Raw genomic sequence first — 15,986 nt, 5'->3', positions numbered from 1 at the left:
GCTCTTAAAAGTCCACAGTAGACTTTCACTATGGTTTTTGCAGCCAGGTAGCATAGATCATGTCAGAGTCTCACTCCGGGGTCTATTGATCATGTTTTGAGGCTTGAAATAAATAATTTATATCTGGCTTTTGGGGAACGCAGTACTGCTTTTTTTCTTATTATTTATTTTTTTAAGTTAAGAGATTTCTGAATTTCTTCTGGCCGATACGAATTTGTTCGGTACTATATCTGATGGGCGGTGTCAGGTCTACCAAAGTACCTCTAAAAATGATCTATCTCTTTGCTGTCTGTCAGCTTTATTTCAAGCACAAACCCTGAGCTGATTTCTAACTGTTCACTTCGCCTCTTCGTGCCTATTTGGTGCTGTAAATAGCTAGGTGAAAGGTATACTAAGACTCCATGCAATGTTAATGACTCTAAAACAAAAGCACCATGGAAGCTCCACTCGGTCATTCATCCATGCATTTCTGGCACTTTGCAAGTTGTTTTTATGTTGCCAGCGAGATTCTTTTTGTCGATCAGTATGCGATCTGTTCTGTTCAGATCTGGCAAAACTGTTCTGATCAGGCTAGTTTAGTTATAGTAAAATTGTAGGTATTGATATATACACTGTATTGCCACAAGCTTGTAGGCCCTTGACCATCACACCCATATATTCTGTTATAATAACCTCCATTCTTCTGGGAAGGCCTTTCATTAGATTTTGGAGTGTGGCTGTGGGGATTTGTGATCATTCAGCCACAACAGCATTAGCGAGGTTACTAATGTTGTGCAGTCGGCGTTCCAGTTCATCCCAAAGGTGTTTAGTATTTTAGTGTTGAGGTCAGGGTTATTCCACTCCAACCTTGGCACACCATGTGTTCATAGAGCTCGCGTTGCACTGGGGTATTGTCATGCTTGAACATGTTTGGTGCCTCTTAGTTCCAGTGAAGGGAAATTGTAATGCTATGGTATGCAGAGACAATCTGTACAGTTGTGTTCTTCCAGCTTTGTGGCAACAGTTTGGAGAATTCAGTTCAATTTTATTTATGTAGCACTTTTTTCAATGGACATTGTCTCGAAGCAGCTTTGCGGAAATATATAAACATAGGATACAAATCCTTGAATATGAACTCACAGAAATGAACATAAGAAAATATGTTTTTCTCCAAAATGGAAGAATTCCAGAAGACAGGTACAGTATAAATGCAGTGTGTTTGGTTTTTTGTGAGAAGGCCCACATATGAGTGTGACGGTCAGGTGTCCACATACTTTTGGTCATGTAGTGCATTTCTTGAATCTACTACTGGAAGATGCTTATTTAATGAAAGATCTTCAGCAGAATAAATACATGTTGAACATTTGAAACCATGTTGCTAAGGGCTGCAGAGCACATCGCCTAATCCGCCGCTGCAAATCCCGGCGTTATTTTGACAGTAATACCCAACTGTAGATGTCACTGAGGTACTACAGGATTGAGATTATATGCCTAAAATATGTTATTTACTCGTGTGCATGGAAAGGTTTGACAGAATATTTTCTTTTCTTTGTTCTACTGTTTTGTGTGCATGCGTACTAATTCTACATTTGAACAAAGCAGGGGAGATCAGACCGCAGGGCTGTTTTGGACATGGGCCCATTGTAGGATAAATGGCATGCCACTAATGAAACATGCGTCAGAGTGTGGCGAGCTTCATGGGGTGCTTTTGACTGTACTGCACTAATAAACCCGCATCACGCGAGTCCTCCCAATATGGGATGAAAGAAAATAAATATATCATTGTGCACTTCAGGAAAATGCAAATTAGTTTAGCTGGACTTGAATGTGATGACTGACTGCATGTGCAAAAGGAGCACTTGTGTTGCTATAATATATTCCTTCTAAACCACCGTGCTGAAATTCACTACATAATTCGAACATCTCGAACAAATGGTGCCGCCTCAGAAAGTCTATGTAAGCAAATAGACATGCTACAGTACGGGGGAACAAATGTTCTTCTCTGATCTTTTTGTTACTAAAGACCGGGGCTACAGTTTAATAATGAAAAGATTTGGCAATGAATTTCATTATTGATTAGTAGGATTACGTAATGAAGCATGCTGTGGTGAGCTCCGTCACTTCACTTAGACTATAGAGTGAATGATTGAAATGACCGAGTACTTTACAACAGAGAAAACGGTACAACCTTTAAAAGTCCTTTAAAGTATGAAAACGCGTTACATTATGTGACTCTGTTTGCCTCATGACATGACTTGCGTTTTCACGCGATTAATATTTCGATTTGTAATCATTCAGTTGTGAAGATGTGAGAAATGTTGGAAGCGCATTGTACATTGTTGAACCATCTTTAGCTTTAACCATTTTCCACAAGCAAATTTTACTTTGTTAAAGTACATTACATATTATTTACATTTTCTCCACAACCCTGATAAACCCCTGATCAATTTATCCACAGAATATCTTCACCCGTGTGTGTGATGTCCAACATTTTGAAATGTTTTAGATTCTTTTCTTAATCTCTGAGATTTAGTGTTGTAGCTTATGCCAGACCATAAAACAAAGTACTTTTTAGAAACGGCCAATGCTTCTGGCAGCACTGAGAGTAATTTAACCTTGTTTGCCTTCTTTTGTTTTCCCCCCACAAATATTGCTAATGCCATATTAGGTAACAAATCTGATAATCATTAGGGCCTACATAATATTCCAGTACTCCCAAGGCATGACAAGGATTAAAAATGTGTGTGTGTGTATGTGTGTGTATATAGTATTTGCCCCCATCCTAATTTCTTCTGTTTTGGAGTACATCTCATACTAAATTGTTTCAGAAATTAAAGTAAAATCTAAGATAAAACAAAGGCAACCCGAGTAAACACGATGTACAGTTTTTAAATGATGTTATTTATTGAAGCAAAAAAGTTATCCTGTGGGCCTGTGTGAAAATGTATTTGCCCCCGTAGTTACTAATTCTCCAAATCTGTGAAACTGCATTCATAATGGGGTTCAGCTGGACTAGACACAACCAGGCCTGATTACTGCAAACCCTGTTCAATCAAATCTACACTTAAATAGAACTTTTTCAACAGCATGAAGTTGGTTAAAAGGTCTCACCCAGTAACACACTATGGCAAAGTTGAAAGAAATTCCAGAAATGATGAGGAAGAAGGTGATTGAAATACATCAGTCTGGGAAGGGTTACAAAGCTATTTCAAAGGCTCTGAGACACCAAAGGACCACAGTGAGAGTCATTATCTGGGAAAATTCGGCACAGTAGTGAACCTTCCCAGAAGTGTCCGACCTTCCAAAATTCCTCCAAGAGTACAGACAACTCATCCAGGAAATCACAAAAGAGCCAAGGACAACATCAAAGGACCTACAGGCCTCTCTTGCATCAATAAAGGTTCATGACTCCACTATCAGAAAGACACTGGGGAAAAAATGGCCTCCATGGAAGAGTGGCGAGGTGAAAATCACTGCTAACCAAGGAGAGAATTAAGGCTCATCTGAATTTTGCCAAAACACACCTTGATGATCCTCAGACCTTTTGGGAGAATGTTCTGGGGATTTATGAGTCAAACGTGGAACTGTTTGGAACACCGGGGTCCCGTTACAGCTGGCGTAAACCAAACACAGAATTCCGTAAAAAGAACTTCGTACCTACGGTCAAGCATGGTGGTGGTAGTGTGATGATGTGGGGATGCTTTGCTGCATCAGGGCCTGGGCAACATGCAATAATTGAGAGAAACATGAATTCTGCTCTCTACCAGATAAATCTTAAAGGAGAATGTCCAGCCTTCAGTCCATAAGTTGAAATTCAAGAGCAACTGGGTTATGCAGCAAGACAATGATCCAAAGCATAGGAGTAAGTCCACCTTTGAATGGCTCAAAAAAAGCTAAATTAAACTTTTGGAGTGGCCTAGTCAAAGTCCTGACTTGAACCAATTGAGATGCTGTGGTAGGACCTTAAATGGGCAGTTCATGCTTGAAAACCCTCCAGTGTGGCTGAAATAAAGCAGTTCTGTAAAGAAGAGTGGGCCAACATTCCACCACAGTGCCGAGAAAGACTGATCTCCAGTTATCGGAAGAGTTCGGTTGCAGTTATTGCTGCTAAAGGTGGCACAACCAGATTTTAAGTTTAAGGGGGCAGTTAGTTTTTCACATGGAGGCTAACTTTTTTTCTTTCTTTCTTTCTTTTTTTTTTTTTGCTTCAATAAAAAATAACTATATTGTGTGTTAACTCAGGTCGCCTTTGTTTTATGCTGTATTTTGTTTGATCTAAACCTATCAAATAATGAGAGATCCACAAAAACTCAGAAAAGAAATCAGTACTTTATTTATATATATATATATATATATATATATATATTATATTATATTATATTATATTATATTATATTATACTATATTATATTATACTATATTATATTATACTATATTATATTATATTACATTACGTTAGCAGTAGATCCTTTAAGTCCTGTAATTTGCAAGGTAGGGCCGGATCAGACTTGTTTGTCCAGCACATCCCACAGGTGCTCAATTGGATTGAGATCTTAGAGGCCAAGGCAACACCTTGAACTCTGTCATGTTCCTCAAACCGTTCCTGAACAATTTTTGCAGTTTGACAGAGCGCATTATCCTGCTGAAAGAGTCCACTGCCATTAGGGAATGCCGTTGCCATGAAGTGATGTTTAGGTCGGTGGTATGTGTCAAAGTAACATCCACATGAATGCCAGGACCCAAGGTTTCCCAGCAGAACATTGCTGAGACTGCCTTCTTCTCACAGTGCATCCTGGTGCCTTCTCTTACCCAGATAAACGTCACACACGTACTAAACCACCCACATGATGTAAAAGGAAAAAAGGGGAGTCATCAGATCAGGCCACCTTCTTCCATTGCTCCATGGTCCAGTTACGATGCTCACATGCCCACTGTAGTTGCTTTCAGCAGTCAACAGGGGACAGTATGGGCACTCTGAATGGTCCTCATCCCCACGTGATGCTATCACCACATTGCTTCACCGTGTACATCGTGTTCTCAGAATGATGAGCAGTGTTCGGTATTTGGACAAGTAAGTATTTGGACAGTGATACAATTTTTGTCATTTTTTGTCTGAGGTAACACATAGGCCAAATTCCCTTAGTTATTCAAAACAATGGGTAAGACCAAGGAATATGACTGTGATGTGTTGAGCTTCACAAAATGGGAAGAGGCTATAAGAAAATAGCACAAGCATTGAAAATGCCCATTTCCACCATCGGGGCAATAATTAAGAAGTTCCAGTCAACTGGAAATGTTATGAATCAACCTGGAACTGGACGTGAGTCTATATCGTCTCAACGCACTGTGAAGATGATGATTCGAGTGGCCAAAAAAAATCTCCAAGGATCACAGCTGGAGATCTGCAGAAGTTCGTTGCATCTTGGGGTCAGAAAGTCTCCAAAACTACAATCCGAAGTCACCTACATCACCACAAGTTGTTTGGAAGGGTTTCAAGAAAAAAACCTCTACTCTCATCTAAAAACAAACTCGGGCGTCTTCAGTTTGCCAGACACTACTAGAACTTCTAATGGGATCGGGTTCTATGGTCAGATGAAACCAAAATAGAGCTGTTTAGCAATAAACACCAGAGATGGTTTTGGCGCACACAGAGAGGTAGCCATATGGAAAAGTACCTCATGCCCACGGTTAAATATGGTGGTGGCTCTTTAATGTTTTGGGGCTTTTTTTCTGCCAGAGGATCCGGACATTTTGTTAGGACACATGGAATCATGGACTCTATCAAATATCAACAGATATTAAATGAAATCCTGACTGCCTCTGCCAGAAAGCTTAAAATGGGCCGTGGTTGGATCTTCCAGCAGGACAATGATCCAAAAATCTATATATTTTGGTGAATATTTTTGAACAAAAGGTTAAAGGAAGACAATTTTTCACAGCTTTCTTTGCTCATATTTACCCAGGGTGTCAATATTCGTGGAGTGCACTGTATGGCTGCCAGTGGAACTGGGTCAGTGGTGTTTAATGATGATGTGACTACTGATAGAAGTAGCAGAATTCTGAAGTGCATAGAGCTATACTTTCTGCTCAGATTCAGTTAGTTAAATACTGCAAAACTGATAGGACTCCGCTTCACAGTACAGATGGATAGTGACCTAAAACGTACCGCGAAAGCAACTCGAGCTTCTTAAGGCAAAGAAATTAAATGTCCTTAAATGTCCGATAACCTCAACCCAATTAAGCATGCTTTTTGTTAAACCCATTGAAACCCATTGAATTAAAGCTGAAAGTATACATTTCGATCACATCATGCCTCATTTCAAAACCGTTGTGGTGGTGTAAAGAGGCAAAATGACGAAAATTGTCACTGTCCAGATACTTATGGACCTGACTGTACATTTTTGCCTTGGTCCCTTATATGAACAGCGTACCCTCGCACAAGACACACCACAGAATGACTGTTTTAGATGATGGAAGCGACTTTAAATCATGAATATGCGAGTTTCCTTTGGGAAGATATTTAGGCATGTCTCTGTGAATTGTTGTGGTAATCGAAGACACCGTGATTGAGCACTTTCAAAAAGGAAAAGTTATTGGGCATTATAACGTCTGAATTGACAGTCTGGTCAGAACTGTATTGCTGTAAATGTATTTAAATTAGCGTAGTCAGGCTTTTCACAGAAACACCATTTACAAGTTAGGTGTATGACATTACTGACACGTAAATTATTTCTTAATTATATAATATGTATACACACACACACACACACACACACTAGTTTTTACTCCTACATTAAAGGTGTCAATTCAAGTCTCGTTTAAAAGCACCACATCATGTCACATTGCTTTCTCTTGGTGTGGCAGGTCTTTCTCTGAAGATAACTTTAATAAGTACACACGAGTGGCAAATATGCTGTTCTCTGCAGAGAACACTGCGGTGAGAATCAGATGTCATGTTTTAGTTGTGGTACACACTATTCTGTTCTTGTGGCCTTGGCCTGAACACTGAGCAAACGCTCAGTGATGACCTAGCAGCTCAGTGCCAAATCTCTTGGTGGGGTAATTGGTAGACATTCTTTTTTGGAGAAGAGTTTCTGAATGGTAGGATCGCAGAATCAGAAACATGAACAGAATGTGTTGATGTCTGTCAAAAAGTACAGTACAGTACATTGCTGTTGCTCAAGCCACTATAGACAAGCTCTGAATTTCAGAGTACACTGCTTTGTCAGACTCTGTCTGTTCATCATGTCACTTACTAGCTCGCCTCACTCAGCATAAAATTGTAGTTCTCCATGTTCTCCAAAGTTAGTCATGTTTAAATGTTTTATTGCAATTATTGTCAAGAAACAACCTTGGGTATCACTGGACATTTTTAAGATTACTTTCTGTAAACATGTAAAAATGAGTCGGTTTGATTTTGTATGGTTCATTAAGCATATTCTACAGTGGCCTCCACTAATATTGGCACCCTTGGTAAATATAAATTGTCTTTATTGTTTAACCTTTTGCTCTTTTGTTTAAAAAAAAATCACAAAAATGCTCTGTTTTCATGGATATCAAACAATTGCAAACAAAACACAGGTTTATCCAAAAAAAAAAAAAGTACTTTGTTAAATATAGGTATGCAACAATTGTTGTACAATCTATAAAAGTTAGTTGTTATTATATCTTATTTCTTTATTATTTATTATGAGTGCAGTTAACCAATTACTCATTATCCCACAAATGATGCGTTTGCTGTCTGTTAAAAAAGTGACTTAATTTCCAGCAATGTATGTCATTTCCAATAATGTAAGTAATGTATCAGTAAAGTTTGTGACTTGAAATTGATGGGTTTATTATTAACTTGTCAAGAATGTTTGAGATATACACTCAGTGCATGTATTCCAGTGTTTGCTCTCGGTCTGAAGATCCTCTCTGTTGGGGAGTGTTGACGGCTTTGATTTATCAACACATCAGATGCATGTTTATTAAATTGACTAATATCTTTTATTTTTAAAGATGTGTAAACGTTTGCAGAAGTGAAACCAAACTAAAATTTCCAAATTTACAAAAGTTTAGGATGTTGATAAATGCTAATCACCCATCAATTACTGGGTGCATTCACGGCACAGCTGATTTGCATTTAGTGGCGCCCACAAGACTCCATAAAAGGCAAAACTCACAAAGAGGTCAGCACAAAATGACTACTAAACAAACAAAAAAAAGAGGAATTTCTCAGGGGCAGAAGTGGAAGTATTTTTGATTTGTATCTACAAGACTAAAACATAGTATTTAGCAGCATAACCAGTGCAGTCATGGCATCTGAAAAGGTCAAAATATGGAAAGAAACCAAGAGTCCTCACCAGTGCTGTCTTGGAAAAGCAGGACATTGTGTTAGAGCAGTGGAGGACAAGTTTGATGAGGATCGTACTTGTACAGTTGTAGATTATTGTTTTGTCCCACCCTCGATTGCCACCCCAATCGAGTCATTAGGTCTAACCTGGCAACCCCATTGTAAAAGGTCTGGCTATGCCCCTGGCTGCGATTGATAGGGGAGAGAATGTATGCCACCCCTCCTACCTAGAGAAAATGGCTGATTTTTGCTCCTAAGGCAGACACTAAGGCAGTTATCTCTATATTTAGGTGATCTGCCCATAACCTGTGTAAAAATGTATGAAAAACACTGCTATCAGGTCATATTAATGACAAAATTTGACAGTAATTTAAACATGTAAGCTATATTGCTAGCTACATGAGTTTGACAGCAGAGTGTAGGGAGTCTTTTTTTTTTTCCCATTCAGTACCAAAAACACAGGTTTGGTATTTAAGCCTTTGAAAGTATTTGCTGTGCAATTCATTCAAGTGGAGTAATTATTGTAATTTTGCCTTAAAGCTGAAATGTCTTAAAGAACAACACAGAACATACAGTATCTCACAAAAGTGAGTACACCCCTCACATGTTTGTAAATATTTCATTATATCTTTTCATGTGACAACACTGAAGAAATGACACTTTGCTACAATGTAAATTAGTGAGTGTACAGCTTGTGTAACAGTGTAAATTTGCTGTCCCCTCAAAATAACTCAACACACAGCCATTAATATCTAAACCGCTGGCAACAAAAGTGAGTACACCCCTAAGTGAAAATGTCCAAATTGGGCCCAATTAGCCATTTCCCTCCCTGGTGTCATGTGACTTGTTAGTGTTACAAGGTCTCAGGTGTGAATGGGGAGCAGGTGTGTTAAATTTGGTGTCATCGCTCTCACACTCCCTCATACTGGTCACTCGAAGTTTAACATGGCACCTTATGGCAAAGAACTCTCTGAGGATCTGAAAAAAAAGAATTGTTGCTCTACATAAAGATGGCCTAGGTTATAAGAAGATTGCCAAGACCCTGACACTGAGCTGCATTATAAGTGTCATTTCTTCAGTGTTGTCACATGAAAAGATATAATCAAATATTTACAAAAATGTGAGGGGTGTACTCACTCTTGTGAGATACTGTACGTACCGAAGATCTTTTTGCTATATTGTATCTTCACTTGTGTTGTATGCTTTACTAAAATAAGAAGCTATGTGTCTCTTTTTTATTTTTTATTTTTATGGGAAACAATTGGTTCCTCTACAGTTCTTTGAAAAAATTAATGGTTATTCTTTGAATCTATTATGTGAAAGAGAAAACCTTTGGTGTAGAGACATATGCAGGACCCCGGGGGGGACATGAAGAACACTTTAGAGTTGCAGCTTCTTTGAAAAGTGGACATACGCCAGAACACCATTTCATGACCGACTGCAAGCTATTTCATTAGTAATTTTGCTTGGCCACCGTTAGAAGTACCTGATGAATTGGAATCCGAGATAGAAAGATAAAACCTGCACTTTTGCCTTGGTGCTCTTCTTCTGCCAATTGAATCTACCCTTAGAAACAGCCTGAGCAATTGCTTTGTTGTTTCCTCAGCTCACACACACACTCATTCCTTTGAGAGATGGATAAAGAGAGAGCGAGAGTGCAACTCTGAACTCCCTCTGAAATTTCCTGTGGAGACTGTTCTCAACATCAAAAAGATTTTGCCTCATTATGAGCGTTCCTCATTATAAACGATGTAGAGTTTTGGTTCTAGTGGATGTCATGCTACCGTTGTGAACAGAAGAACCTACGAAGACACAGCTAAGATTTTAAAGCTATTTCTGAATGTTCCTGGACTGCATTTTTGTGGCAGAATGCCTCTTCCTGTTTACTTGTCTTAGGTGCTTGACTTCAAGGGCTTCCTTTAAATCGATTCTATTAATACCTACTAAGGTATTTCCTGAGGCTGCAACCAACGTGCAAAGTCTCCTGAAATAATACTGGTGTTGTAGTAGGAGTCTTTGGGCTCTGTGTAAATATGAAAATGTATTATCAGTCATAGTTTACTGCTATTCATTTTAGGTTCCCTGAATCCTATCATATATATGAGACACGAGAGAGCCAGTTCATTTACATCATGGTTTAGGGTTAATTCTGCGCATTGAGACGCATGATGTTGGAGGGAACGCTTCAGTTTATGTGTCGCACATCGTGATTGGTTCATTTCTCAGTTAATTTGTTACAAAGATTTAGAAATACGCCACCTTTTGTCGAAGAACCATGAACTATTGTTCAGTGTTGGACACAAAAAGCTCTATGTTGATTGACAGTGGGTTGATATTGGGAATCTCTTAAGATATGACTACAACAACTACAATTGCTTAGAAGAGGTTAGTAATAGGGAATATGGAAGAAAACGTTTGAGTGTCTGGATCACTTACAGTGTTCACCACAGGTCTCCAAACTTCTAGGTAGGACCAGAGGCCCTCTTTTCATGCTGACACAAGTGTAATTTGCTCGTTAATGCTGGCCTGTTGCTGTTTTCTTGGGCACATTGCAATTTTTTTTCTTTTGTGCTCTGTTTCTAGTTTCATGGGGATAAATTACTGTGCTGCACCGATGTAGGTGCAGAGGTGAAAAGGGGTGTGACATTTCAAATCTGCTGATGTAATGGGATTTTTTTTTTTTAACTTATTTTGCTCCAGAAATATACCTGTGTTTCTGTGTCCTGACTTCATTGCAGCACTGTGCAGTGAGGGGAAATTAATCTTCGGACACTTTTGTAATTGTTATTTATTTATTTAAAGTGCACCTATTATGGTTTTTCAGATATTACCTTTCATGTAGTGTGTGTTAGATCTCTTTGTGAATGTAAATACGTCTGCAAAGTTTAAAAAATCAAAGCGTTATTGACTCCCAAAAGAAGGAAGCGATTCTGAACACCTGAAACAAGTCATTAGTAATTCCAGACTCACATAGGTTTGGAACCGAAAGCCCCGTCTCTGGTCTTCATCGGCTGCTCGCAAACAGCCGGAGCTGAAACTTGTTACGAAACTCTTAGTGGGCGTTTCCTTTTTGAAACACGCTGAGCACTGTAGACCAATCAACAGTGAAGGTGGAGTTTAGATTGAATCCTTTAGAACGGATCATTGTACAAGTTGTTTGTGACACTGGGGGGAAAAGCTAATGCTGCAATTTATATTATGAGCACAAAGTGTTTTTTGACCTTGGATGCATTTAAATTTATTGTATGAGGCCTTTAAAACAAAATTAGACACGTTTCAAAACCATAATAGGTGCTCTTTAAATATACTTCCAGTGCAAGTATCCACTTCAAATATACACACAGAGTAATGATAAGGATAATGAGTATTTATTGGTCACATATACAGTAGAGCGCAGTGAAATTGTTTTCTTCACATACCCCAGCCTGTCAGGAAGTTGGGGTCAGAGCGCAGGGTCAGCCATGATACAGCGTCCCTGGAGCAGAGAGGGTTAAGGGCCTTGCTCAAGGGCCCAACAGTGGCAGCTTGGCAGTGCTGGAGCTTGAACCCCCAACCTTCCGATCAGTAACCCAGAGCCTTAACTGCCAAGCCACCACTGACCCAATTAATGTGTGTGGGGTTTTTTTTGTTACTTATAAATATGAACAAAAAAAAGTATGCATTCGTAAGAATAAACAAATATATGTGTAAAAAGCTAAATTGATTTGGGGTGGGGAGGGGGTAAAGGTAAAAGTTTCATTAAAAAATATATAAAATTCTAAATAAAAACAGTGCAAAAAATGTTTTTATGCAAATTACACCTGGTGTCATCGTCAAAGACGTTGCCAATGCATGGGAACAAGTAGCAATCATGGTAAAGTTGAAGGAGCTTCCTAAAGTCGTAAAGAGACAACATTATTAAACAACACAATCACAACTAATTGTCCCCAGACAGGTGAGACATGTAAGAATTCACAACGTTCTCTCAGAGTAATGATAAAAGGAAGGTAAGAGAGAAGCCAGCAGTCACATGAAAAGAGTTGCAGGATGAGCTGAAAGCAGCAGGAACAACAATAACTGCACTGCAGTCATCTCCATTTCTCCTCCTCACACAAAACTTTCGGAATTATGCACTCTGATCATATGAAAGGAAATGAGAACTCTTCGGCCATAATTCAGCTCATCCCATGAACACCATACCCACAGTGAAGTACGGAGGTGAGAGCATCATGATATGGGGCTGCTTCTTGGGGTACATCATTTGAAGGAAGCAGAGGGACCCTGAGGAATTGAAAATGATTTGCCAAGAGGAATGGGCAAAAATTTAACCTCAATGCTGCAACAAGCAAATTACTTCTTATATAGATGCCTAGACCCTGTAATTTCCAACAACAGCTTTGCAACAAATTACAAAATGTTGGTCAATTGTGCTGCCCGTATACTTTGTTTCCTATCGGTTCTATTTTCATGCCTCGGCCATAGTTCTGGTATATAAATTAGTAACAGTAAGAACTACTGTAGACATGTTTGTGATGGAGGCGCCATTAGCGTCAAGTTTAAAAAACATTTAAACATATCATTGTTTACGCTTATGAAGTCATACTTTTCTGTTCATAAGGTAATATGTTCAAAAGATAATGTGTGTATTTTTGAAGTGGATGCCCTGGATTGCATTGGAAGTATATTAAATGACAAAACACAGTAGTGTTGGAATACTTATTTCCACTCGCTTTATGACTTGTTCCATTTCGTACAACCCAATTTTGTGAATATTCACTAAATATCAACCCACTTCAGTATAAACAGGTCAAATCCATTACCCAACTTTTCCCTGACTATTTGCAAAGTGGAAGGGGTGAGAAAGAACTACGGTGGTGTGGACAGGGTTCTGGATCATGATAAGGCTTCCTGCATTATCACCTTTTTATTTTTTTTGTATGTCTTTGTGTGCCCCCTTCTGTAGACACACCTTCTGGCAGTATCGCAAGGAAAACCCCAAATCCGGTGTGGGCGATCCCCCTCCCGATGGCCTGCCCGGGTTCAACAGCGGTGTGATGCTGCTGAATCTGGAGACAATGCGTCGCTCTGCGCTCTACAACCGCCTCCTTGAGCCTGAACATGTCGCCCATCTCACTGAAAAATATCACTTCCGGGGCCACCTGGGCGATCAGGACTTCTTCACCATGATCGGCATGGAGCATCCGGAGCTCTTCCACCACCTTGACTGTGGCTGGAACCGCCAACTGTGCACCTGGTGGAGGGACCACGGCTATGGAGATGTATTTCATCTGTACTTCCGCTGCGATGGACCCGTGCACATTTACCATGGAAACTGCAACACTCCTATACCCGCTGACTGAGACCTACAAGGAGTATTTATACAGTTTGAACCATCTGAGAGAATTCTGCTCATTTACATGCAAGGTTCTGTGTTGCTCGACCAACCCAATGAGTTGAGTATACATGCTCAAGCTTTACTTTGAATAGATAATGTTGTAATAGACTAAGATAAATGGCGGGAAAAAAAAAGATTCCGAGAAGAAGAGACTAGGTTATGCCTTGATTCATTGAAACAGTGTACCACTTTACGTGCATTGCTCTTTTTATTCATTTATCTTTGGAATGAATTCCAGCCAAATAGTTGTGTCCCTTGCATTTCAGCATAAATAATGTAACGTTGCTTTTAATCTGAACTTGTGGAGACGTCCCATGCTGCGGTGTCTGATCTGGCTACGTATTTTCAAGCTTCAGTTTTTTGTTTTTTTTTCAAATGCCAAGGTGAGGAGCAATCAGTTCTCTTTGATTGCTGCCCCATGATGCAGGTGGAGGTCTGAGTTCACACTGACTTCTCCATACAGCTGACTGCACCCAGAAAAACTGGAGAGTGCTGGCACTCGCAATATCTCTTCACGTTACTGGCACCGAGAACCAGGTTTTGCATTGCGGTCTTGACCGCAATATAATAGCACCCAACAGTTGTTTTTAGAGCAAAGAGCAGAGTAGAAACCCCACCAGTGCGCTGGTGTTTCAGGGAGGGATTCATGAGTGAAGTAGTAAAGCATGTTGACCTGATTTTCAGTTAGCAGAAATCCTGCTAGTCAGCTCCAAGCTTTCTCCTGCTCTGTGCAAGTTCATGCCTCTCATTGAAAATTAGAAAGAATTAGTGGCATCACAGGAAATAAACAGAGCAGACAAGCCAAAATGTTTTTAACACATGGCAGATTGGTGTATGGCTAGTTTCCCAGAAAAAGCCGTTCTTAGTGAGATGCACCAGCATGCGCCATGGGTGGGAATTGGGATTCCAGATATTCCAGCAGGATTTACTTCCGCTTAGTATGAGGAGCAGGCATTGTGTTAGATATGCTAGAGTAGCGCTTTCTAAGCAAGGATGGTTTTGGCAGACTTCCCGCAGAGTCTCAAGTTATGTGATAATCCACACTGGAGTTCTCTTTCAGGTAAACTACTCTTTAGGAGTACGATATTTAAATTTGATACAGTCTGATACGGTCATGTCCTCAATATAATACATTTTCGATACAGCATAAATAAGTATTGCCTGAATAATAGGTTTCCATTTGCAGTTCAAAGGAAGAGACCAGAAACTAGCCCAAAAGGTTTGGAATACAGAGACGCATTTTAACCTACTTAATTGTTCCACCTTGTTTCAAAACGATCGGGGGCGAATGAAACCGTCAACCATGTTGTGATTCTCAGGATAGCGCTGAAGTCACAAAGGCCTCTGTAACTCAAATTTCTTTTTGCATCATGCTTTCCCCACTATATTGTGTGAATCTGCCAGAGAGAGTGAGATGTCAGCACAGATGCAGTGGTATTAGCACCAGCTAGTGTGCTACTGTATTACTCTTGGATGGTTGTATTAGCTCATTTAAAAAAACAGAATTGTAGGCTAGATTAAGTTTAAATGTTTATTACGCTTCATATAATATTAGGGATATTATATAACGACTTGACTAGTTTATTATGCTGTTTGTTGAACGTATTGTTCGATACACAGATTCGTATCAAATGGAGAGCTTCGTATCAAACGATACAATATGATGAGGTACAATACAGGACTCTGATCATCATCATCTAACCCTAAGTCATAAGTATCCATTCCTGGCTGTTATAGCCCTGACAGAACAGTTTATTCATGAGTTCATAACCTAAAGTCGAGGGAAGAGGGGGCCACACTTTAAAAAAAAAAAATTCTTTCAGCATTCCAGTAATCAAAAAGGATTTTCTAGATACACGTTTTTTGTATCATGTTCATAATGACCACTTGTTCATTTCTTGTTTTTTTTTTCATATTGTTTACAGTATGTTTATTGTATTTTGATTGTAAAGTGAATATTAAAATTCTAAGCTGTTAGCGCTTTGCTCAACGGTATATTTTACTGTGTAAGTGTGAGATTTTTGCACCAAGTGGATTGAATTTTGTGGGGGAGTTTTCACTCTCAATGGAGCCACGAAGAGTGTTAAAGAAGGCAACCTAATTTGTACTAAAGTTTTTACATGTACAAAGATCGTGTTTGTATGGCAGATTGAGTATCACTTTATATACTTTTTCTGCCAGACCACTTTAGTCCCAGCTTATTATTCAGTTTTTCATCATAAAATATATAGGGCTCGGCAATCGTCATCACATCATCATGTAGCGTCGTGGAATTGGTCCACCATATTGTTTTCGCTG

The 15,986-nt window shown here is 39.3% G+C and overlaps 1 protein-coding gene across 3 annotated transcripts in view; it reads left to right on the top strand.

Annotated features, from left to right (window-relative positions):
• Window positions 1-15,700, top strand: part of xxylt1 (xyloside xylosyltransferase 1) — a 41,457-nt gene extending 25,757 nt beyond the window's left edge. For all 3 annotated transcript variants that reach the window (XM_053634533.1, XM_053634534.1, XM_053634532.1), the window contains exon 5: window positions 13,257-15,700. In XM_053634533.1, coding sequence (XP_053490508.1) covers window positions 13,257-13,653 — 397 coding nt within the window. In that variant the 3' untranslated portion in view covers window positions 13,654-15,700. The remainder of the gene's footprint in view (window positions 1-13,256) is intronic.
• Window positions 15,701-15,986: the final 286 nt, after the last annotated feature.

This window comes from Ictalurus furcatus, chromosome 10 (genome assembly GCF_023375685.1).
Source record: "Ictalurus furcatus strain D&B chromosome 10, Billie_1.0, whole genome shotgun sequence".
Classification (NCBI taxonomy): Eukaryota; Metazoa; Chordata; class Actinopteri; order Siluriformes; family Ictaluridae; genus Ictalurus; species Ictalurus furcatus.
This window is presented reverse-complemented; position numbering and strand designations above follow the sequence as displayed.